Source organism: Stomoxys calcitrans, chromosome 2, assembly GCF_963082655.1.
Source record: "Stomoxys calcitrans chromosome 2, idStoCalc2.1, whole genome shotgun sequence".
Lineage (NCBI taxonomy): Eukaryota > Metazoa > Arthropoda > Insecta > Diptera > Muscidae > Stomoxys > Stomoxys calcitrans.
The window spans coordinates 104136778-104164090 of record NC_081553.1 but is presented as its reverse complement, the minus strand read 5'-3'; the positions used below and the strand labels follow the sequence as shown (position 1 = coordinate 104164090).

The following is a 27313-nucleotide window of genomic DNA, read 5'->3' as shown; positions in this document are numbered from 1 at the left end:
CTAGGCGCTCATCTATATATCCCTAGTCTCCTCCTCCTTGTCTTCTGTCGGAGCAATGGTAACAAATAAGACATATCTAAAAGGATTTGGCTTTAATGCGGATAATGGCTAGTCTCCCATCCACAGGAGTGAATTTGGACTCAAAATGTCTTAGTCCCTGACTTTGCAAAAATCAATAGCCAAATTTATGTCTCATATCATGGCAGCTATAGTACATCGCGTCAGCTCTCAGTGCTCCCATCCCAGAAGTCGCAAATTAAAATTTTTACATAATTTACATCATCAGCAATAAACTCAGTGATTGATTCGTTCATTCACTTAAGTATGTCATTGAAACATCATTAACGTACATTTAAGGCGATTGGGACCATATAAACAAACAATTCGAATTAATCCGATAACATCAGAAGTCGCGGGGTTCATTGTCAATGCAACATAATGCAACGCTTGATTTACTCGCCTAAGTGGATTAGTGAAATTTCAATATTGACTTGTTGTTGTTTGTCTTCCTACTTACATATGCAACAGACAGCCAACATTCGGGATGCATCTTCTGGCGGCGTGCATTCCGGAAAGAATGGTTTCAGTACATAGACACTGAAAGTCAATGCTACAATGGCTTGTGAACATGGTCTCACTATCATGCATTCAATCCAGAGACGTATGAAGGCCATAAATGGTCCGAATGTTTCCATAATGTAGGCATAATCAGCTCCGGACTTGGTTATCATTGTGCCCAATTCGGCATAGCAGTAGGCACCAACCTGAAATTAAAAGGAAAAACACTATGAGAATTAGATCAAGGTGAATGTGAATGGTGTTGAAAACAAGTCTTGACAGAATACAGAATTTTTGAGTAATAAAGTTGCCCTTATTCTTACTAACTTATTATGAAAGCCCTTACAGAATTAGGCTCTTTGGATAAACAAGTATTCAGATTGTAAAATCGTATTATATATGTGAGTTATATCTGAACTCGGTCTGATTTGAAGCATTCTTAATCCCAATATCCTACTACTTCAATAAGGGTTCGGTTCATTTTAAAAGGTCATAGCAAACTTACTTTACTTGGCTATGACAGAATATTTGTTCCACTAGCCGAATGTAGAATAGCGTTCCAAGCGCCTCGATCTTCTGCGCTCATTCAAAAATCTCTGGTTTCACCAAGTTTAGAGGTGTCTCCCACCACTTGATCTTTCCATCGGGCTTTTGGTCTTCCCGGTTTGCCTTCAAAAGACTCCTTTGCCGGAGCTTCTTCATCCATTCTGACAACATGACCTAGCCACCGCAGCCGTAGTATTTTGATGCGTGTAACTATGCTATCGTCGTCATACAGCTCGTGATTCATTTGTCGCCCCTATTCTCCATTAACGCAAACTGGCCCATATATTTTACAAAGAATCTTTCTCTCAAATACTCCAAGCGCTGTCTCATCTGCTTTCACAAGTACCCATACTTCAGAACCATACAACAGCAGAGGTAGTATCAGTGTCTTGTAAAGTGTAATCTTCGTCTGTCGAGAGATGGCCTTGTTTCTAAACTGCTTACTTAGTCCAAAGTAGCATCTGTTTGCCTGTATTATTCTTCGCTTAATCTCAAAACTGGTGTCATTCGTTTCGGTTACGGCGGTGCCGAGGTAGATAAAGTTGCTGACTATCTCAAAGTTGTGGTTTCCAACTTTTTCCATTTTCTTTATCTGCTCGGTTGTGCAAGGCTTTTTGGGAGTTGAAACCATCCATTTCGTCTTATCTCCATTTACTGCCAGACCCATTTGCACTGACTCTCTTTCGATTCTTTCAAAGGCTGCAGTTACTACTTCCGGTGACCGACCTATGATATCGATGTCGTCGGCATAGGCGAGTACCATGTGTTCTCTTGTGATTAGTGTGCCATATCTATTCACATCTGCATCTCGTATAGGATATTAAAGAGATCACACGAAAGGATGTCTCCTTATCTGAAACCTCATTTGGTATTAAATGGCTCGGAGAGATTCTTTTCTATTCTTACTGAGGAACGCGTATCAGCAAATGTCATCCTGTAGAGTCTTATTAATTTTGCAGGGAATTCAAACTCAGACATGGCATGAAATACCTTTGAACGTAAAGGAGTATCGAAGGTGGCTTTGTAGTCAACAAAGAGGTGGTAGGTGTTGATTTGTCCTTCTCGGGTCTTTTCCAGGATTTGGCGCAGTGTGAATATCTGGTCCTGGGTGGATTTACCAGGTCTAAAGCCGCATTGATAGGACCCAATTATATCATTGACTTTAATTCGTTTTAATCTTTGACACAGTACGCTCGAGAGTATCTTGTATGCGATGGGGAGAAGACTTATTCCTCTGTAGTTGGCACATTCCGTCTGTACGGGACATAGTATGCTGAGGTTCCAATCAACGGGTATGCGTTCTTCTAGCCCGATTGCGCAGATAAGCTGATACATACGCTTTATCAGCGTGTCGCCTCCGGTCTTAAATTGTTCAGCGGGTAACCCGTCGGCTCCTGCTGCCTTGTTGTTCTTTAGTCGGGTCACTGCTACTTGGACCTCATTCTGACTAGGAGGTAAACATTTTATACCATCATCAGGGATTGGTTCTGCGATATCCTCTTCGCCACCAACGTCGGACATTAGCAGTTGGATAAAATGTTCTTTCCATATCCTCAGCATGTTATCTGTGTCCGTTACCAGATTTCCTTCTTTGTCTCTGCAGGAGAATGTGCCTGCACCAAAGCCATCGGTGTGATGTTTATGTTTTTCCATTTCCTTTTTCTTTCTGCGGAATAGACGTTTCTCCTCTCTTCTTTTCTCCCGATACCACTCCTTCATCTGGCGCGTTGCTACTGATTGCAGGGTTGCTCTATATGCCGCATTCTAGGCTTCACGGGTAACCCGTCGGCTCCTGCTGTCTTGTTGTTCTTTAGTCGGGTCACTGCTACTTGGACCTCAGCCTGACTAGGAGATAAACATTCTACACCATCATCAGGGATTGGTTTTGCGGTATGGTCTTCGCCGCCAACGTCCGACATTAGCAGTTGGATAAAATGTTCTTTCCATATCCTCAGCATGTTATCTGTGTCCGTTACCAGATTTCCTTCTTTGTCTCCGCAGGAAGATGTGCCTGCACCAAAGCCATCGGTTTGATGTTTATGTCTTTCCATTTCCTTTTTCTTTCTGCGGAATAGACGTTTCTCCTCTCTTCTTTTCTCCCGATACCACTCCTTCATCTGGCGCTTTGCTACTGATTGCAGGGTTGCTATGCCGCATTCTTGGCTTCGGTAGCATCTCGACACTCTTGGTCGTACCATGGGTTGGAGGAGGCTTCCGGTACCCAAGTACGGATTTCGCGCCATTTTCCATGCAGTGGGCGATAGTTTGCCACTGCGCTATTATATCATCGGAACAAGGAGTGCTTTCTTCAAACAGTTGGGTCAGTAGAGTGGAGTATGCCGCTGCCATCTGTTGTGTTTGCAGCTTTTCAATGTCCAGCTTCCGTGCAGTGTCAGATCGTACTTTCCTCGCCATGTTAAAACGGGTGCGAACCTTTGCTGCAACAAGGTAATGATCCGAATCTATATTCGCTCCACGGATCGATCGTACATCTAACACGCTAGATGAATGCCTTCCATCTATCACAACGTGATCAATTTGGTTTCTCGTGTTTTGATCGGGTGACAGCCATGTGGCGTCGTGAATATTTTTATGTTGAAATCTGGTGCTCATAACTACCATGTTTTTTGCCGCGGCGAAATCTATCAGCCTCAACCCTTTACTGGACGTTTCACGTGGAGGCTAAACTTTCCGACTGTTGGACCAAAAATGTCTTCTTTCCCTATATTTGCATTAAAATCTCCCAGAACGATGCATGGGCGGGGCAGCGGGATCATGGGCGGGGCAGAGGTCATATTCTCTCTCTTGGCGCTCGTGGAAAATATCCTTGGTCTGCTCGTCTTTGTCTTCCGTCGGGACATGGTGGCTAGCGTTTCACCCACCGGAGTAAAGCTGGAGACAAGGTATTTCAGTCTCCGACTAACCACAAATCCACAGTCAAATTGATGCCTCGTGTTATGGCAGCTATAGTATAGTTGGTCACCGTTTGGTGTTGTAGTGACGCCATTCCCAGTTCATCGCACTTCCTGTAAGGCGGTAATATCTGTCTTGTTCTTCGCTAGTACATCCGCCAGTGCGTATACTGCACCTTCTCTACAAAGAGTGCGGACATTCCTGGTGCAGATCCGTAAATTATGGTCGCTTTTTCGTTTGCCTGGGTCGTCAACGTTGGGGTGGTCCGTTTTTACTATTCCTTTGTTTCTCATAGTAGTTCTCATAGTTTTCCGGGGGCGGGTTACTGACCCAGCGCCCCAACCGCATGGGTTTTGTGCGATTGCACATGTATTCCTCGTTGTGGGGAGCCCCTTGCTTCAAGATCCCACACTCGCCTCCAGCCACCCCTAACCTGGGAACAGACGCTGATGTTGGCCATTGGTTATTTGAAGGCGCAAATAGCTCGCCTTATCATCTCGAGTATCATTGGCACTCAGTATTTAATTAAGAGCCAGTGCCACCTGACTCCTCACTGAGACTCTCCTCATTTGCAGCTACTCCGCATAAAAACGGATCTTTCCACCATCCGCAACCTGTGGACGCGCCCGGTAGCTTTCAGCTAAGCTTCCCGTGATAACGATGGACACCACACAAGTCGGAGCTCAAAGTTCCAGCCTGTGTGGTGCTCATAGATATCCTGTATCGGCCGGGATGTCATAGCAAACAACAACATATATCTTCTCTATGGGGTCTAATATTAATATTTCGAGGTGTTACAAAGGAAATGGCAAAGTCTGTATATGGCGAGGTGTAGCCAGTTTGGTATCTTCATACACCTTTGTACTTTTCCTCATAATTCCATCATATCCATTCTAAACATTTAAATACAACACCTCTTCAATGCCCGAACTTTAAGTCAACCCACTACAACACCAACACACACTAAGTGATGGCCATATGGTAATAGGAAACCGGAAACAGGACCTCTGACAACTTATGACCATCATTCGAAGGAACGAACATATTTAAAAATCAATTAAATTACAAATGAGAAAATTCCCAACACGTTCCTGGCATATTCTGTCTACGGCAGATGACATCGTGCGTTGTACACTACGTAGATGACTGAAGTATGATGACGGTGATGATGATGCCATGTCAATACCAAGTGGTTCATAAACATTGAAGCCTAATATCATTGTGTGTTGTAGTTTCAATCTACGTTGGTAGGAACTAAGCAAAGGGAATTCTGGAATTCATTCAATGGCCTGGAAGACTAAGAACAAGAACTTGACTAAGATTGCACTCCTACTCGAGTTTGATTATTCCTAGGTTTGTTGTTGGTCTTGGGGTTTTCTTAATTTTTTTTTTTTTTGTTTTTGCCTATAAAAGGAGTGGGAGTCTACGAGTATATGGCAGCTACGTTGGGAATAGTAATAAGACATTTGCCTTCATTGGTCTTTATGGCTGTTATGACTTTCAATTTATATCGACACCAAAGGAATTTCCAAGTAATTTCATTAGTGGCACTGGCTGTGGCAGACATGCCATATGCATTGCCTGCTGCCTGTCGCAAAAACCTAGGACCTAGGAAGTTGTGTGTTGTGCTGATTGCGTTGGTATGCCATACAACATTTTTATATATAAAGGAGAGAATATTTGTGGTAAAATATTTTATTAAGTGAGATGAAGATATAAATTTTGCTAAGAACATTGTTTTGGCAAGGTATATTAAAAGAGTTGTCGGTGAGGTGAATAGAAGTTTTTAAGCAAGTGATTTTTATATCCTCCACCATAGGATGGGGGATTACTAATTTTGTCATTCTGTCATTCTAAGACCACACATTTTAAGTCGATCTAGCCATGTCCGTTCATCTGTCCGTCCGTCTGTCTGTCTGTAGACAACATGCCAACTTTTAAAGGAGTAAAGCTAGCCGCTTGAAATTTTGCACAAATACGTCTTATTGGTGTAGTTTGGTTGGGATTGTAAATGGGGCATATCGGTCCATGTTTTGATATAGCTCCCATATAAACCGATCTGGGATTTTGAATTCTTGAGCCGCTAGAGGGCGCAATTCTTTTCCGATTTGGCTGAAATTTTGCATGAAATGTTTCGTTATGATTTCCAATAGCTGTGCTAAGTATGGTTCAAATCGGTACATAACCTGATATAGTTGCCATATAAACAGATCTTGGGTCTTGACTTCTTGAGGCTCTAGAGGGTGCAATTATTATTCGATTTGAATGAAATTTTGCACAAAGTATTTAATTATGATATCTATCAACTGTGCCAAGTATGGTTTAAATCTGTCCATAACCTGATGTAGCTGTCATATAAACCGATCTGGGGACTTGACTTCTTGAGCCACTAGATGGCGCAATTCTTATCCGATTTGAATGAAATTTTGCACGAAGTATTTTTATATGATATCTATCAACTGTGCCAAGTATGGTTTAAATCTGTCCATAACCTGATGTAGCTGTCATATAAACCCATCTGTGGACTTGACTTCTTGAGCTTCTAGAGGGCGCAATTCTTATCCGATTTGGCTGAAATTTAGCATGACGTATTTTTTATGACCACTGTGCCAAATAAGGATCAAATCGGTCCATAACCTGATATAGCTGTCATATAAACCGATCTTGGGTCTTGACTTCTAGAGCCTCTAGAGGGCGCAATTCTTATCCGATTGGAATGAAACTTTGCACGAAGTGTTTTGTTATGGTATCCAATAACTGTGCCAAGTATGGTTTTAATCGGTCCATAACCTGATATAGCTGCCATATAAACCGATCTTGGGTCTTGACTTCTTGAGCCACTAGATGGCGCAATTCTTATCCGATTTGAATGAAATTTTGCACGAAGTATTTTTATATGATATCTATCATCTATGCCAAGTATGGTTCAAATCTGTCCATATCCTGATGTAGCTGCCATATAAACCGATCTGGGAACTTGACTTCTTCAGCTTCTAGAGGGCCCAATTCTTATCCGATTTGACTGAAATTTTGTATGACATATTTTATTATGACTTTCGACCACTGTACCAAATAAGGATCAAATCGGTTCATAACCTGATATAGCTGCCATATAATCCGACCTGGGATCTTGACTTCTTGATCCTTTACAGGTCGCAATTATTATCCGATTTGCCTGAAATTTTGTACGATGGATCCTCTCATTGCCATCAACATATGTGTTTATTATGCTCTGAATCGGTCTATAGCCTGATACAGCTGCCATATAAATCGATCTCTCTATTTTACTTCTTGAGCCCCCAAAGGGCGCTATTGTTATTTTAATTGGCCGACATTTTTCACAGGCCTTCAACATATATTGTAATATAATTGTGGTTCGAACCGGACCATATCTTGATATCGCTCTAATAACAGAGCAAATCTTTTCTTTTATCCTTTTTTTTTGCCTAAGAAGAGATGCCGGGAAAAGTACTCGAAAAATGCGATCCATGGTGAAGGGTATATATAAGATACGGCCCGGCCGAACTTAGCACGCTTTTACTTGTTATATATAAGAAGATATAACTATGAAATTTTTTCATTCAAGAAAATTTTAGTAAAAATTTGTGTTAAGAATAAATTTAGTTTAAATTTTTTTCCATACAAAAAAAAAATTAGTTAAGTAATATTTTTCTGTAGGCAAACTCCCCCTCCCCCCTGACTACGTCTCTGGCTGCCATTTAAGCGAACTGGGATCTTGATTTCTTTGGCCTCCAGAGGGCGCAATTTTTATCCAATTTGGCTGAAATTTTGCATGAAGTGTTTTGTTATGACTTTCAAAAACTGTGCTAAGTGTGGTTCAAATCGGTACATAACCTGATATAGCTGCCATATAAACCTATCTCGGATCGTGACTCCTTAAGCCTCTAGAGGGCGCAATTGTTATCCGATTTGGCAGAAATTTTGTACAACGGCTTCTCTCATGACCTTAAACGATACGTGTATTATATGGTCTGAATCGATAAATAGCTTGATACAGCTCCCATATAAACCTCTCTCCCGATTTTGCTTCTTGAGCTACTACAAGGCGCAATTCTTATCCGAATGAACCGAAATATTACACAATGACTTCTACTACGGTCTTCAACATTCAATTCATTTATGGTCCGAATTGGACTATAACTTGATATAGATGCAATAGCATAGCAATTATTTTCTTCTATCCCTTGTTTGCCTAAAAGATTAATTTGGTCCAGATTTGGTTATATGTGCCATATAGAATGATCTCTCGATTTCTTCGATTCGGTTTGGTTGAAATTTGATGCAAATAGGTCATCCAGTTCATTTGACTTGTAGGGTTCAAATGTGCATTCACTCATTGTGCAAACCGATCCCAAATCTAATATATCTTTGATATATTGGGTTGCCCAAAAAGTAATTGCGGATTTTTTAAAATAAAGTAAATGCGTTTTTAATAAGACTTAGAATGAACTTTAATCAAATATACTTTTTTTGCACTTTTTTTCTAAAGCAAGCTAAAAGTAACAGCTGATAACTGGCAGAAGAAGGAATGCAATTACAGAATCACAAGCTGTGAAAAAATTTGTCAACGCCGACTATATGAAAAATCCGTAATTACTTTTTGGGCAACCCAATAAATTAGTTCTGTTATTGCGTTCTTCTAACCTCAGTAGTACAGATTTAATAATCTATGCTATTATCTCTGAGAATTCAAAATATTACTTAATTGGTCAATTGATAATAAAAATACCACCTGGATACTTGGAGTGTAAATTCTAACTACATAGGAATTTTTGTAATGCGTATTAAATTAAAAATGTAAATAAGAACATAAATAATAGTGGGTAAATTGTTCAATGAGTAGCAATAAATAGTCCATGAATGAGGTAGTATTTCCAGTAGTTTTATTCCTCACCCAGCATGGATACTACCCACCCGTCTTAACATTTTCGAAAACAAATGCAACAGGTTGGCTATCTCTTATTTATAATGGAGAACCATTTTTTATTTGTTTTCAGTTGGCAGTTGACACCCTGCCTTATGGGAGACTAGCTTGGTTGGGGTTTTTTCAATGAATATGGATGAAAGCAGCACCTGTAGCGTGCGATGCACACGCGGTGGATTTGCTTTTCTATCCACCTTTTTACCTAGCACCACCTCTCATTAATAAGGTATTCTTCAGCATTTGCATGTGACAGAAATGTCTGGTAATGGTAAAAAAAAAATAAAAGTAAAATCAAAAACAGATGGTTAACGTATTGCAGAACTGGATCAGTTCTGTTCTGGCATTCGCACAAATGGCAACCACGGTTAATGGAATTGATTAGAACTTGATAAAATCAAGGTTGGAATTACTTTGAAAAGTCAAACTAGAACTTTACTTTCTGCAAATGAGATTCCCACCCAGTATGCAAAAGGGGATTACACAAAGCTTTACATTGTGTTGAGAGTAGTAATAGTTGACAAGCGAAAACCTGTTCCAATTTGTCTTGGATTGACATTACATCTGCGTCATTATAAGTTTTATCAACTATGCAAATAAAAACGGATTTAAATAACAACATTTATCACTAAACACTTGAGCCATAAAAGACTGGATGTGGGAGAGACAAAGTTATAAATATTGATTGAAATTCTATAAAAGGCTTCTAAATAAAATCAGATAGAGATATAGAGAACCTGCAGGTCATATTCTACTACATGTTGTTTAATGCAAGAATTTTTATACCCACCACCATAGGATGGGGGTATACTAATCTAGTCATTCCGTTTGTAACATCTCGAAATATTCGTCTAAGACACCATAAAGTATATATAATCCGTTCTGAGTCGATCTAGCCATGTCCGTCCGTCCATCTGTCGAAATCATGATAGCGACAGATGGACGGACCGTACGTTAGCCGTAAAGTTAGCCGCTTCAAATTTTGTACATATACTTAATATTAATGTAGGTAGTTGGAAATTGCAAACGGGCAATATCGGTTCAAATTTAGATATAGCTCCCATACAAACTGATCTCCAGATTTGACTTTTTGAGCTCCTACAATTTTTGTCCGATTTGGCTGAAATTTTTCATATAATTTTATGTTATGACTTCTAATAACTGTGTCAAGTACGCTCCAAATCGGTCTATAACCTGATATAGTTCCCAAATAAACCGATCTCCCGAATTGACTTCTTGAGACCATACAAGCCGCAATTTTTGTCCGAATTTTGCACGTGGTGTTTTGTTATGACTTTCAACAACTGTGCCAAATACGGTCCAAATCAGTCTGTAGCCTGATATAATTCCCATATAAACCGATCTCCCGATATGATATCTTGACTCCTTCCAAGCCGCAGTTTTTGTCCGATTTGGCTGAAATTTTGCTGCGGTTTTCTGTAACGACTTCCAACAACGGTGCCAAATATGATCCAAATCAGCCTATAACCTGATGTAGCTCCTTGTTCGGTTTCAAGAAGCTTTAATTTTTGATCGTTTGACAGAAGTTTGGTATCTATTAGCTATTCTATATATATATAAATGAATTTGTGTTTGTTTGTATATTTGTTTGTTGCTAACCCGATTTCCTAAAAATTTACACAAATTGTGGGAAGTGGTCCGGAAGGAGCAATAGATTTTATAATTTTTTGATATCGCAGGGGGTGCGTACCCTCCCCCTTCCCCAAAAGTACCACCCAAAAATAAAAGTAGACCGATCGGGACAATATGGAACTCAAATGAAAGGTATTCGGGAGTAAAATACAAATTTGATATCATAATTTGGATCCAGATAACTGTGGGGCTGCCCTGACCCCAAAACCCCCCAAAAATAGGTTTATTGGACGATAATGACAATATGGGACTCGAATGAAAGGTTTTCGGGAGTAGATTACAAATATATGGTCAGGAAGTAGGTACAGGCTTTATAATTCGTTGATATCGGAAGAAGAGGCGGACCCTCCCCCACACCCCAAAAGTACGAACCAAAAATAAAAGTGGAACGATCGGGACAATATGGGACTCTAATTAAAGGTATTCAGGAGTAGAGTACGCTCCGACCCCAAAACATCCTAAAATAGGTTAATTGTACGATAATGACAATATGGGACTCGAATGAAAGGTTTTCGGAAGTAGATTACGAATATGGTCAGGAAGGAGGTATAGGCTTTATAATTTTTTGATATTGGAAGGGCACGGTCCCTCATCGTTGCCCCAAAAACACCACCCAAAATCAAAAGTGCACTGATAGGGACAATATGGCTATCAAATGAAAGCTATTGGAGAGTAGAATATGAATATGGTATTAAAAATTGAGTTCAAGTATCCAAGGGGTCGCCCAATTCCAAAAACTGCTCCAAACAGACATAGTGGACGTACAAATCAATATAGGACTCAAATGAAAGTTATTTGGGGTACACTACGAATATGATAAAGAATGAGGTCCAAGTAATTGATGGTAGCCCCACCTACGATAAGAGCCTCAAATGGGAATATTATCCGATTATAGCTTAATGAAACTCAAATGAAATGCATTTAGGAGCAGATAACGAATATGAAATTAAACTTTGTGTCCAAGAATCTAGGTGGAGCTTTACCTCCAAAAATCGCCTCCAATAGATTATATGACCAATTAAAACAATGACGGATCGAATGATAGATATTTCTGAGTAGAGTGCGTTATTTAAATATGTGCTCAAGTGCCAAATGGAGTGTAGTGCACAAGTCTCATATAGACACCCGCTACCAAACGGTTGTATACACCAATCATGACAATATGGGGTTAAATTCAAGGTTAAGGTTGTGGACTAAGAATCTGATATCTTCATTCTGCTCATATATCTAGCGGACCACTTCTCTCCAAAACAGTCGATCAATCATAACTACCTAACAGGACACTGTGTGATTTAATTAATGTTTGGGGACACAAATAAATGTAGGCCGCTAAACGCCAAAAATTATGACGTTCAGCGTGATAGTAGGAGTTACAAACCTTAACGTTAAGATTGCAACCATTTTTAGCTCATCAATAGACAAGACCAAACAACGTGCTGATAGGCAACACTTTTTTTGTTCAAAATTGGCGCAGCCTCCTCCATACCTCAATTTTTAAAAACGCCAGATCTCGGAGATGCGTGCACCAATATAAGCGAAATTTTGTATGCCACCTTATGGTACCCCAAAAATACGAAATCGGGAACACCCCATCCCAAAACCCACCCGGCCGGACATGTTTAGAGGACTCTTTCACCGCTTTAGCCAATATGGGTATCAAATGGAAGGTATTTAAAAGCAGAGTAAAAATTTGAAATAAAAATTTATTCCTTGGAGTCTGAGCGGCCTCCCCACCCCCCAAAACGTTTCAACAGCCCATAATTACCAATTAGGACAATATGGGTATCAATTGAAAGGTGTTTGAAAGTTCAGTACACATCTGTTATAAGAATTTGGTCCAAGGTACCCTACGGGGCCCCCCCAACCACAAAACCCCTAAAACGGGCATCAATGTCCAACGTCACAAAATGGGTATCAAATGAAAGGTCTTTGGGAGTTGACTACGAATCTGGTATACATATTTGGAATTGAGTTTGGGACCGGCCCACCCACTAAACACCCTTCAATAGGACTTGTAGTTCGACCGGGATAACATGTGAATTAAAAGATAGTTCTATGTCAGCAGAGTTCGAATTTAATTTTGATTTGAGGATTCAAGAATCTGGGTCACGTCTACCCGTCCTGCCATTCAGCAGGACATGTATATCGCGACAATAAAGGACTGAAATAAATTGTCTTTTGGATCTTAGCGTCGGGGGGAACGACCCTCTCCTCCCAATAAAAACAACACCAAACTGTCATATAGGACGGCCGAGAGTATATTGTACTCTAATGAAATGATGTGTCAGAGGGCAGTCCCCCTCCCCCTATCCTACCCGAAAAATGGAATTAAAAATAATATATGATGGCCGATTAGGATAGAATAGGACATCAATAAAAGGTCTTTGGTAGTAGATTACACTTTTTACGCTCAAATTAGGATGGACACAGGAGAACCTGCGGATCTTTAAAAATGTGCTATCCCAAGTGGTAGCTTTGAAATATGATTTTGAACATTAATAACCAATACAAAAAAAAAAAAAAACAGTAAGGAAAGACAAAAGTCGGGCGGTGCCTATGAAATTCACCCGTTATATATCCAGAGTTATAAGAAAATCCTTCCTGTCAAATTTCGAGAGAATCGGTTAACAAATAAGCATATTATTGATGTATATCCAAATCTGAACTGACTTCTATGAAATTCACCAGTAACATCGAGAGTCATAAGAAAATCCTTCCTGCTGAAGTTCGGGAGAATTGGTTAAATAATGACCATTTTATTGCTGTATTACTGCAAATCGGACGAACATATATATGACAACCGATTTTTTCCAACCGATTTTTTCCAATTTCAATAGGCTTTGTCTCTAGGCCGAAAAACATGCCCATTAATGAACTAAATTTGAAGACGATGGGATGAAAATTGCGACCTGTAGTTTGTACACAGGTTTACATTGCCAGACGGACATACTGACGGACAGACAGACACACAGACGGACATAGCTAATCGAATCAGTGATTCTGAGTCGATCGGTTTGCTTATCAATGGGTTTATCTCTCTTCCTTTTGGGTGTTACAAACAAATGCACTAAGTAATAATACCTGTACCACAGTAGTGGTGTAGGCTTTTATAATAAGTGTGGATCTGATTGAGACCCTTTGCCCTGAATTGTAGGTCTCAAACATAACCGAACTCAAAAATAGAAATTTGGTAAACTTATTGAAGGTGACCGAATGAAAACTTAAACCAATAATGACAATATTTGGCTCAAAAAAAGTCCAAACAGAACTTTTTTCCTGACCGTGCCAGTATAAGGCACAGATAAAATAAGACAGTGGGAGAAGGCGCGGCGGAGTGGGACCTGTCCAGCTAGTACATAATAAAATTATACCCTCTAACTAAATTTAAAATTTTAGCAAAATTTTTAGCCGAACTTAGCACATTCTAGTTTAAGGTGTTGCAGTTTCGGAAACTTCTTTCAGTTCATACAATACAAGACTTCTCAGCCTTGATTACTTTTGACTTAGCCTAGGCTATAGTTTTCTATATGCTTAACTTACCATCGAAAATAATCCCGAAACGACCCACACTATAAGGGCCAAATTGACACTGCCCGTATACATGAGGACACCAGTGGGTGAGACAAAGATACCGGAACCAATGATGGAGCCAACAATCACTGTACAACCATTGACAAGACTCATTTTCGCCTTAAGCGTTACCTCGCCACCACCATCTTCTGTTTCCATTTTTGCTGCTGTTTCGCCATTGCCATTGATAACGGAATTTTTCCTAGAGGAATTTTTCCGATTTAAAGATTCAGTCTCCGTCATGATGCGATGTGATGTGTGTGTGTGTGTGTATGTATGGGAAGTGAGTGATGTGGTGTGGCTTCCTTCCCCCTTTAACTTTTCGTTTTGTTTGTTTGGAAAAAGCACACAGTAATTAAAACAAATTAATAATCTCGTACAGCTTAAGTCTTTACAGTGATCTAAGGCTCTTCAAAGACGATGACTACGATGGCGATAGTATTTAGGTTCCTAAAAGAGAGAGAGAAGAAGATGCAGAAAAAATTAGAATAACATGATTAGTGTTTAAGTTAAGTTAGACGTTTCAAATGTAAACATTTACTAAACGCTTGAGTGCATGCAAACGGACTTGTATGGACTAATGAGTTGTTTACTGTATTCTCGCTGCGGAAGATGGTATTAAAGGGTAACGAAAATGGTACTCAACAAACTGGTGACAACAAGTAAAAGAAAGCTTAAAGTTAAAAGGAGGTCATAACATCAGCTTACAGGCAAAATTTCAGCTTGATCGAAGAAAATGTATGCCTTCCAGCTGCTCAAAAAATCAAATCGAAAGATTTGGAGTTATATTGGTTCATGAGGCGCTTGGAACGCTATTCTACGTTCGGCTAATGGGACAAATGTTCTGTCATAGCCAATAAAAGTTATAGTAATAAGCGCCCCTGCAACTAGATTGGTAGCAAGCTTGGATTACCAGTCGGTTTATCGATACTGTACACCATCCGGACCCTCCCACTTGCTTTCAACTTAAGCAAAATTTTATCTTAAATTTTATATAAAACCGACAACACGAATTTATTAAAGCAAGTTTGGATTAGGCAGTGTGGGGGAGCGTTCCACCCCAAACCCACTCCAACGGACATGTTTAGCGATTGAGATGATGGGTATCAAATAAAAGGTATTAATATGTAGATTACGAATCTGACAAAAAATAAACAAGTAAAAGCGTGCTAAGTTCGGCCGGGCCGAATCTTATATACCCGGATCGCATTTGTCGAGTTCTCTTCCCGGCATCTCTTCTTAGGCAAAACAGGATATAAGAAAAGATTTGCTCTGCTATTAGAGCGATATCAAGATATGGTCCCGTTTGGACCACAATTAAATTATATGTTGGAGACCTGTGTAAAATGTCAGCCAATTCGAATAAGAATTGCGCTCTTTGTGAGCTCAAAAAGTAAAATAGAGAGATCGATTTATATGGGAGCTGTATCGTGCTATAGACCGATTCAGATCATAATAAACACGTATGTTGATGGTCATGAAAGAATCCGTCTTACAAAATTTCAGGGAAATCGGATAATAATTGCGACCTCTAGAGGCTCAAGAAGTCAAGATCCCAGATCGGTTTATATGGCAGCTATATCAGGTTATGAACCGACTTGTACTTTATTTGACATAGTTGTTGAAAGTAACAATAAAAAACGTCTTGCGAAATTTCAGCCAAATCGGATAGGAATTGCGCCCTCTAGAAGCTCAAGAAGTCAAGTCCCCAGATCTGTTTATATGACAGCTATATCAGGTTATGAACCGATTTGAACCATATTTGGCACAGTTGTTGGATATCATAACAAAATACTACGTGCCAAAATTCATTCAAATCGGATAGGAATTGCGCCCTCTAGAGGCTCAAGAAGTCAAGACCCAAGATCGGTTTATATGACAGCTATATAAGGTTATGACCGATTTAAACCATACTTGGTAAAGTTGTTGGATATCGTAACAAAACACGTCGTGTCAAAATTCATTCAAATCGGAAAGGAATTGCGCCCCCTAGAGGCTCAAGCAGTCAAGACCCAAGATCGGTTTTTATGACAGCTATATCAGGTTATGGGCCGATTTAAACCATACTTGGTAAAGTTGTTGGATATCATAACAAAACACGTCGTGCAAAATTTCATTCCAATCGGATAAGAATTGCGCCTTCTAGAGGCTCAAGAAGTCAAGACCCAAGATCGGTTTATATGGCAGCTATATCAAAACATGGACCGATATGGCCCATTTACAATACCAACCGACCTACACTAATAAGAAGTATTTGTGCAAAATTTCAAGCGGCTAGCTTTACTCCTTCGGAAGTTAGCGTGCTTTCGACAGACAGACGGATGGACGGACGGACATGGCTAGATCGACATAAAATTTCACGACGATCAGGAATATATATACTTTATGGGGTCTCAGACGAATATTTCGAGTAGTTACAATCAGAATGACGAAATTAGTATACCCCCCATCTTATGGTGGAGGGTATAAAAACTGAGCCCAAGTGTTTGGGGAGCTGCTAACTCCCAAAAAAAACCTTTAAAATGGACATGTAGGTCGAACTGGACCATATGTCAGTCTTAAGAAGGACCTCAACATCTATACGAGTATATATTTATAAAAGAGTTGCGTGACTGACTGATCATCGCCCAGCCCAAAAGGTTAAAGCTAGAATAATGAAATTTTGTACTAATGTTGATTTTGGGTCATGGGCATGGGATAAAACTGGATTTGGTGATATTCGTACGTTTAGGTACTAAAAAGTGTGAAATGGTACACATTGGCCCAGCGCTACGGAAAGGGCTACAATTAAGTTCTTGGGCTGAAATTAAAAAGCGTCTCGAAAAAATAAGGTTTGGAAAAAGAAATTGGAAAATCATATTGAAAGTGGGAGAAATAGTACGTTTAGTACCGCAATTGGTACCATTTGGTACTTTCTTTGATAATGGAGCTAGAGCTCTGAAATTTGGAAATTAGATACACAATGGGAACCTAAATTGGGAGATTATAAGTGTTTTTGCAAATTTGTACATTTAGGTACTAAAAAAGTACCAAAAAGGTATGAAATAGGTGAATTTTGTACATGGCGAATGGATAGAGGTAGAATATTGAAATTTGACTTAAAAGACATCTGGTGCAAAAGGAAGAGGACGAAAAGAAAAAATGCAAAAATATTTCTGATATCGGGAGGAAATGTACGTTTAGTACCGCAATTAGTACCATTTGGTACTTTCTTTACAGATGGAGCTAGAGGTCTGAAATTTGCCATGTAGGTACAACTAAGAAATATATGATGGGCGACTAAATGATTTTTTCACAATTGTAACATGTTGGTACCAAAATTGGTACTATGTGGTACTTTCTTCATAGATGGAACTAGATGTCCGAAGGCCTGAAATTTGGCATGCAGGTACAACTAAGAAATATATGATGGGTACTATTTGATACTTTCTTTACAGAAAGAGCTAGAGGTCTGAAATTTGGCATGCAAGTATTCTGGTACCAAAATTGGTACCATTGGTACTTTCTGTGCAGATGAAGCTAGAGATCTGAAATTTGGCATGTAGGTAAAACATAGAAATATATGATGGACGACTAAATAATTTTTTCACAATTCGAACATGTTGGTACCAAAATTGGTACTATGTGGTACTCTCTTCATAGATGGATCTAGAAGTCAGAAATTTGGCATGTAGGTACAATCTAAGAAGTAAATGACTGATGACTAAATGATCTATTCTAAATTCGTACATTTTGGTACTTAAATTGGTACCATTTTGTTCTTTTTGTTCAGATGGAGATTGAGGTCTGAAATTTGGCATGTAGGTACAACTAAGAAATAAATTATGGGTGACTAAATGTTCTATTAAAAAATCATAAATTTTGGTACCATTTGGTACATTCTGTTCAAATGGAGCTAGAGGTCTGACATTTGACATGCACATGTAAGTAGGAAAAATATAATGGATGACTATGAGCCTTATACAAATCGTACATTTCTGGTACCAAAATTGGTACCAATGGTACTTTCTGTAAAGACAGAAGTCTGAAATTGATCGTTTAGGTAAAACATAGAAAAAAATGATGGGCGACTAAATGCTTTTTCCCCTAATTAGAACATTTTGGTACCAAAATTGGTACTATTTGGTACTTTCTTTATAGATGAAGCTAGAGGTCTGAAATTTGGCATGTAAGTAGCACGGAATTTTTTCGAGGTTACTTTTTAGTATTTGGAGCACACAACACGCCGATTTATGGCTTAGATGTATGTCCATAGTGGCATGGGGCCGATTAATATCCGCACCCTTTTTTCAACCTAACCTAACCTAGTGACTACATTGGTTTTCGGAAGTCTTACGCTAAAAAGGGGGTAACACGGCGGACTGGAGGTATGATAGTCCAAATATAAAAAAAAACATTTCCATATGGACTGTTTGTTGTGATTTTCGAATACACCCAGAGTTTCTGTCGCTCCAAAAAAACATGACAAGTGATTCAAGGTGGAGAGTACAAATACTTTACTCTTTTTGCTTGTTTATTATACCCTCAACCATAGGAAGGGGGTATACTAATTTCGTCATACTGTTTGTAACTCCTCGAAATATTTCTCTGAGACCCCATAAACTATAGATATTCTTGATTGTCATGTAATTTTAAGTCGATCCAGCCATGTCCATCCGTCCGTCTCTCTGTCGAAAGCACGCTAACTTTCGAAGGAGTAAAGCTAGCCGCTTGGAACTTTGCAAGAATACTTCTTATTAGAGTAGGTCAGTTGGGATTGTAAATGTGGCATATCGGTCCATGTTTTGATATAGCTGCCATATAAACCGACCTTGGATCTTGACTTTTTGAGTCACTAGAAGGCGCAATCCTTATTCTATTAGGCTGAAATTTTGCATGAGGTATTTTGGTATGATTTCCAACAAGTGTGTTAAGTGTGGTTCAAATCGGCTCATAATCTGATATAGCTGTCATATAAACCGATCTGGGGTCTTGACTTCTTCAGCCTCTGGAGGGCGCAATTCCTATCCTATTTGGCTGAAATTTAGCATGAAGTGTTTTGTTATGATTTCCAACAACTGTGCTAAGTATGGTTCAAATCGGTACATAACCTGATATAACTGCCATATAAACCGATCTTGGGTCTTGACTTCTTGAGCCACTAGAGGGCGCAATTCTCATCCAATTAAGTTGAAATTTTGCATGAAGTGTTTTGTTATGACTTCCAACAACTGTGCTTGGTTGGGTTGAATTCAGTCCATAACCTAATATAGCTGCTATATAAACCGATCTTGGGTCTTGACTTCTTGAGCGACTAGAGGGCGCAATTCTCATTCAATTAAGCTGAAATTTTGCATGAAGTGTTTTGTTATGACTTCCAACAACTCTGCTTAGTAGGTTTGAATTCAGTCCATAACCTGATATAGCTGTCATATATACCGATCTTGGATCCTGACTTCTTGAGCCAAAAGAGGGCGCAATTCTCATCCGATTCGGCTGACATTTTGCATAAAGTTGTTTGGTATGACTTCCAACAACTATGCTAAGTATGGTTTAAATCGGCCCATAACCTGATATGGCTGCCATATAAACTGATCTGGGATCTTGACTTCTTGAACCTCTAGAGTTCACAACTGTTGTCCGATTTGGCTGAAATTTTGTACAACGATTTCTCTCATGACCTTTAACATACGTGCCATTATGGTTTTAATCGGTCTAAAGCCCGATACAGCTCCCATATAAACCGATCTCCTTATTTTACTTCTTGAGCCCTACAAGGCGCAATTTTTATTTGAATTGGCTGAAATTTTGCACAACGACTTCTATTTAGGTCTCCAACAAACAGTTCAATTATGGTCCGAATCAGTTAAAAGTTTTAAATTTACTTATTTTTTTTAATCATTCCCAAAAAATTGCACTATACCCAGCATAATCTCAACGAGACAAAGTGTGTCATACAACTACCGCAAATAACCCCTCAATGATTCATGTTTCAAAGTCAATGACAGATTTTTTTAACAGACGCTGGAAGTCAAATTAAAGAAAATGTAAACATGACAAAAACAATTGCTCTGACTTGCACAAAATAAAATATCTGAGTGCGATAATGACAACAATTAAAATAATTACAACATACATGTGAATTTAAGAAATTATACGACAGATACTTGTACTTGTACTTGTACTTCTTTAAATTGTATTGTGGGGAATATTGTAGTTACGTATATCCTACATCACTAGATATTTATGTATTTACTTAAATATAGGCTGACAAACACTTTCTGATTCTCAATAGACATGTCCGTGTGTCTGTCCATCTGCCTTTCTTGTATTCAGAGAAAAAGACGCATTTGTTGTCCAAATGTTACCAAGTTTTTCGAATAACACTTGTTTCTTAGCACAAATATTTACCAATTTGGCCCTTATTCATCCTTAGCAACCTTCATCAATAAGAAATATTTCTGTAAAATTCCATGCGGAGGTCTGAATTCGTTCGAAAACTATCGTGATTTCAACAAATGTTCAGACGGTGTCGGTGGCTTCGTTCGATTCATTTAGAGCTTTCTCAGAGATCGCACTATACGAGTCGTTATAGATGGATTCTCATCCATTGAGCATAAATTGACCGCAGGTGTACCCCAATGCTCTGTCCTTTCTCCTACTCTTTTTCTTATTTTCATCAACGATCTGTTTAGTCAGTCATCGAATTCGACTACTCATTTGCGGATGACAGTAATCTCTGTCAATTGTATAGATGTTGAGCAATCAAAAGCTCTTGTAGTTCTGGGCACGAAAATACAAAGTGATCTCTGTTGGACTAAACATGTATTTGAAGTGTCGTAAGAAGCATTCAAGTGCTTAGGCTTGCTTAAATAGTGTAAGAATGATTTCACTACTTCTGATCTTCATCTAACATTTTTACCACTATCATAAAGCCGAAAATGGAGTACAACTGACAAGTATGGGTTGGAGCTTCAAAATCATCCCTGGAGCTACTGGAACGTGTAAAGAGGAGAATGATGGCGTTGATTGGGTACAATAGGGTATCCAACTCTATTGTCATCCTTGAACATTGTCGCAATGTGGGTTGTTTGGTGCTGTTCTATCGGCACTTTCGTGGTGTGTGTTTATCTGATATTCGTCTTCTTATTCCTGATGTAAGGATGTTTGTCAGAAATACAAGACATTCGAGGAACTCACACCCGTTTGTAATTGATTGGCCAGCGGCCCGGACAATGCATTATATATAGAATTCTTATTTCGCCCGAACCGTTCGTATGTGGAATCGACTTCCGGCTTATGTTTTTCCCACCCACTATGACATCCAGAGATTGAATGCACTGCATTCATAGGGGACGTCCCCTGCGTGTTGGTTGATAGAAAAAATTTTTTTTTCATAAATTCTGCAATGTTAAGCCTTTGATCAACCTCATTATTTCTAGATTCCGGTGTTTTCGTGAGTCCCGTTGTATCATGCGGAAAAAGGGTTTTAATCAAAAGCCTCAACCTGTCCTCCGTTGTATCTTCTCTCACTCCCATGTCGTCTACAAACGTTTCAGCTTGGACATGAGTTTTTGAGAGAAACTTTTTCATCTTGGCGGCTTCATTAACGCCATCGACCTGTTCGCAGAAAAGCTTCCGCGCTTTGTCACTCTGGAAATCTTATTATATTCCTTGAGTTGTGTGCAATACACCTCTCAATAAACTTCCGCTTTTTTACGACGTGCGAAACTCTTTCCCAATATTGCGAATCTTCCCGGTCATCCAAGGTTTTTCTAGGGCTGTTTTCCTTTCTCGAAGAGGACAACTATCTTCGAAAGACCCCACTATTGCATTCGTAATGCTGTTGACATTATCGTCAATGTCTTCTATTCTTGGACAATCTAAATTATCTTGCCCAAGCCTTCCTCTGAGTAGTCTTCCGAATTTTGTACAGTTGGTTTTCAACTTATTACCAAACCTTTTCGGATTCGGCACTGTCCGTGCTATTCTAAGCCTAATGTAGCGATAGTCTGAGAAGGAATGCTCCATGAAGACCCCCGATCCTGAACCTCATCGATTAGATTTTCCGAATATTTTGTCGCATCAAAAATTCCTCCCCCAAAAGTTAGCGTACGGGACCTTGGAACCTTAGCATACCAATGTTAAGGTTCCAAGGTCCCTCATACTAATGCTAAGGTTCCAAGGTCTCCCATAGGCTCCTGCTGCCTTAATGTTTTTCAGCCGGATAAATGCTACGTGGACCTCGTTACCACTAGGTGATACACATTCTGTACCATCATCACGGATTGGTTCTGCGGTATACTCATGGCCACCATTATTGGATACCAGCAACTGGGAAAAATGTTCATTCCATATCTTCAGAACATTATCTGTATCAGTTACCAGATTGTATTATAGCTATAGTATAGTATACCGATCGACTTGGAATCCGTTTCTGATTCGATTTAACTATGTCAGTCTGTCTGTCCATGTTAATTTGTGTACAAAGTACAGGTTGCAATTTTCGTCTGATCGTCTTCAAATTTAATAAAGGCAGGTTTCTCGGCCTAGAGAGGAAGCCTATTGGAATTGGAAAAAATCGGTTCAGATTTGGATATAGCTCCCATATATATGTTCGTCCGAATAATAATAATGCAATAAAATGGTAATTTTTTTTACCGATTCACTCGAAATTTGGTAATATAGAATGTCTTTTGACTCTCGCCATTACTGGTGAATTTCATAGAAATCGGTTCAGATTTAGATATAGCTGCCATATATGTATATCGCCCGATTTTCACTTCTAGAGCTACAGCAGGCGCGTTTATTGACCAATCTTGCCAAAATTTTGCACAACGCTTTTCTCGAAGACTACCACATTTTATAAGAAGTTTGGTCAAAATCGGTTCGGATTTAGATATAGCTCTCATTTGTCAACCGTAGTTATTACAGTTTAAACATATATGCTCGAAATGTGATACCGGTTATTTAATAACCCATCCGAAAAAATCCGGCGAGGTCCATCAAAATTGGTTGAGATTAAGATATAGCTTCTACTTTGTACTTATAGAGTATGTTAGGTTAGGTTGAAAAGAAGGTGCGGATATTAATCCAGTAATTGACTTGTTGTGCGCTCTAAATGCTAAAGAAGTAACCTCGAAAGAGAAAATTTAAGTTATGAATTCCGTGCTACTTACAAAATCCTTAATTGTTTTCCACAACACTCCCCTTAGTTGGTTCATGTCTGGTATTGTGTCCCCACCTATGTGCCGGTATCTGTTAGCCGCGAAACCCTACACATGCCATCATTTACCGCACCGATTTTGCATAAGTAAGCTCGTACTCTTATGTGACCCGTTATGACACGGGGAGCTATACTGACTTCCTTCTTATTTCCTTTCAGTAATAGTCTCGTCTTCTCATGATCTGGATCTCCTCATAGGATTTTCGCCGTCCTACCGACCGTTTCGCTGTTCCACAGGGTTGCATGCGCATTCGTCGCCCACTCCCTTAACTCGGACTGCGTCGAACCGAAAGGCTTTGGGTTAGCCAAGTGTATTGACGGCTGTTCTTTGGCCTTCACTGCGAAATCATATGTTTTCTCATTCCCAGTTACTCCGCTATGGCCCGTCACCCAAACGATGTGGATCGTGCCATCCTCAGAGAAGGCTATAATCTCTCCAATACTGTTCGTGATCTTACCATCTTGGTTATTGCCCTTATGGGCTGTTTACTATCAGTTAAGATGTCCACACTCGACGATCTCGAGTTAACACCTCACCACTTCACGTATTCCGTGATCGCGCGGATCTCCGCCTGCAGATCAGGCAATCTAAAACAGATCTCAGTTAGTGGGTTCTCAGTGTAGACCCCCAGGCCCACTCTGTCCTATAGCTTTGATCCGACCGTGTAACATGATTTTTCAGATGACAGTACTAAGGTTCCGTCAATCCAAGACTGTGCTGCTGGAAACAGCACAGGGTATTATATAAGCGGCACCTCCCGACTTTTTCCTTTCCTTACTTGTTCTTTTTATAGTTAAAAATTATTTTAATTATAGAAAAATATTTAATTGTAACATTTCGTGTTGTATTCAGAGTTGAAAGGACGATTGTGGCTTGAGGGTGTATTTACTATCTCAGCCTTTAATCAGATCAGCCAATAGGATATATAGATAGGTTTTTTTTGAAGTTTGAACTTCAAACACACAAAAGAGTTAACCATTATAGTACATTAAAAACTTAAAAAGAAAAACAAAAATAATTGAACAAATTTGTGGTAGAAAGCTTGTTTTATACATCATCTAGGCCCCAGGCGTCATACTCCAAAAACTTTATATTGATGAGAGCACCCCCCCTCCTTTTTTATAATTATCTGTTTTGGTTTGATGTGAGATGTCTAACGATCACGCAATATCTTCAAGCTTGGCTACCCATTTGAAAAAACTAACATGGTTTTTATTGAGTGTAAAAATGGGATTGTTATAGAATAGAATGATAACTAATTTAAATTTGAAAAGAAAATATGAAGTGAAGAACAAAATAAATTATAAGACTAACAAAAAGAGATATCAAAGAAATGTTGGTTGAACAACCCTTTGAAAGCCAAAACCATTGCTATATGGTTGCTTTGCTTCATTGTCAATTTGACTTTTGAATGAGAGAAGTGAAGTTTATATCCAACACAACAGGTGTGATTTATATATGTTAATTTTTTTTTTAAATATTTCTATAACAAATTATAGCCAACAACTAGTTCACAGTACATTAATAATGAAAGAATAATTTGTTTAGGAGCATTAATTAATTCTTTTCATTTTATACTCGCATACAGTTTCATTAAATCCCACACGAATCCCAAATGTGTGTTGGAATAAAAACAAAACGTGATATGATCACTTGCTGTAATTATAAGGGAATTGAAAAAAACAAAAACCTCATTTCGTTGGGTATTGCTTTCAAAGCATCATAGGTTAAATGATATAGTTTGTTGATATGCGGAGCACGTGATGTGACGACAATTATGCAGCTGCTATGTTAAAGTTTTATTCATTCATAAATGAATGGAATTTCCTCAACAAACAATGCGGAGTTTATATTTACTAATCAATGTTTAGATCTAGTTAGCGTTTATGAGTCACGATAGTAACCAACTTTGTTTAGCATGCTTGATGATTGTTTTAAATTTTTTGTACCTTGATTCTTCAAAGTTTTTTGTTGGAAAATACCAGTTGAAAATCTATGTTTGTTCCTTGATCAATAAAGATTTTAACACAACAATTAGTCTGGTACGGCTGCAGAGGAAGTAAGGAAGATAATAAATCTTATCAAAAAGACATTTGACACTTTTTCACCAAAGAATCTATCGCTACGTGATACCATTTTTATAACACATTTCTGTGATTGTACTGATTTTTGGGTGTTGTTGAACTAAAAAATCAATAGAGAGTCCATCATTTCTATTTTGAAGGGCATTCATTCATATAAATTTCATTTAAGTATTCCAGCAAAAATAAACATACATAGAAACTTAAATGATTTCGCCTAAAGGAGGTTTCTATTTTTATTACTCACTATGTTTAATTCGTCAATTGAGAATATGCAATTTGATAGAATCATGAAAGTTTGTTAGAATATTACATCATTTTTTCTCTTCTATACAGCTCTTAAGCCCTTAACCAGATAGAACCAAATTTCCACAGTTAAAAGAAATCAAAATCTATTAACTAGGGTGTATTGAAATGATATATAAATAGTGTATGGTAATATGTATAGTATCTACATCATTGTTATATTCTATGCTTTCCCCTCCTAGGTTTCGTTTTACATGCCATTGTATCATTTAAGTGCGTCTTTTCTAAATTGTTTCTATTAAAGAGCAACGCCATTGATTGTAGGTTTAAATTAAATTGTTTGTAATTTGATTTAGATGTGAGCCGGAGTGTGATTGAAATGATTGCTAATAGTGTTAATTGATTTGATGTCAATGCCAATTATAAAAAAAAACATACAAAAACTCTCAACACTTTCTCACAAATATCATTCACTTTAACTATGGGAGGGTGAACGCAGTTTTTATATAAACGGAAATGTACTAAACTTTAGTGTAGCCAATATGATTTAGCAAAAAATATTGAATCATCATTTTTTGCGTATCGATGTTATGGTTGTTATTACGCAAAAAGTATTATAATATGGAACCTGGAGGCAACCAGGTGCGGTTTTTTTCGGGATTTAACTGGTACTATTATTGCTTAAGAAGCGCAACCAAGGAACTTTTATAGGTTCCAGTGAGAGTTGCTCGCTTTTACCTTTGAATACTGACAGTATCTGAATATTGAACTGGCTAAGCTGGATAGAGTCGACAGATGTGAACAAGTTCAGTTTTGTTCACTTGTGGGACCCGTTTAGATGAACTAGTTTTTTCGCGATATAGACAACTATGATCAGCAGCCGAAATTTCACTAACTGACAGCAGAATTGTAGTTGAGTAATATATCATCAGCATGAAGAGAGGCTGGAAACAACTTGGATGATGATGGGGTTGATTTGAGATATTGTAGCAAATGAATAGAACTTATACTGAACAACATTATTTACAAAATACTCTCTGATATACAATACAGAAAGGCTTTTAAATTAAATATATAGCACATTCCAATATACATTGAGAGACCACAGAAAAGAGTCTGGATAGTATATGCCTAACGTCACAATGTAAAACCTCTAGTTTTTTTCCGAGTTCTTTTCACTTCTTGAACCAATATATCCATCAATCAATCCTTCTATTGATCAACATACCGAACCAGGATATGCGCTGAAAAGTCTTGCTAGCTACTACGAGGGTTGCCTTTTATATTTCGGGATTGGACAAACCTTGTGTTGCAATCTGTCAACTGACAGCTCTATCGTAAAGCTTGCCATTTTTCAGACTATACGTACTCAGAACGTTTTGACATACGAGCGCTATTTGTGTTGTTTACAGCAATTCAAAAGATTAATCTCGCCCAAAGAATGGAATTAAAGCGTGAACATTTTCGTGCGATTATTTTTTACAACTTTCGACGTGGATTAACTCAACAACACTGCAGCGATGAACTTAATTCAATTTTTGGCGAGAACCTCCATCAAGGAACAGTGTCTATCGATGGTATGTTGAATTAAACCGAGA

General features: G+C 38.6%; 1 protein-coding gene across 3 annotated transcripts in view; it reads right to left on the bottom strand.

The window, feature by feature from the left end:
• LOC106083632 (Y+L amino acid transporter 2) overlaps positions 1-27313 on the bottom strand; it is a 116297-nt gene that overhangs the window by 16365 nt on the left and 72619 nt on the right. For all 3 annotated transcript variants that reach the window (XM_059362593.1, XM_059362592.1, XM_013246777.2), the window contains exons 2-3: positions 14153-14632; positions 518-764 (exon numbers count right to left, since the gene is read on the bottom strand). In XM_059362593.1, coding sequence (XP_059218576.1) covers positions 518-764; positions 14153-14425 — 520 coding nt within the window. In that variant the 5' untranslated portion in view covers positions 14426-14632. The remainder of the gene's footprint in view (positions 1-517; positions 765-14152; positions 14633-27313) is intronic.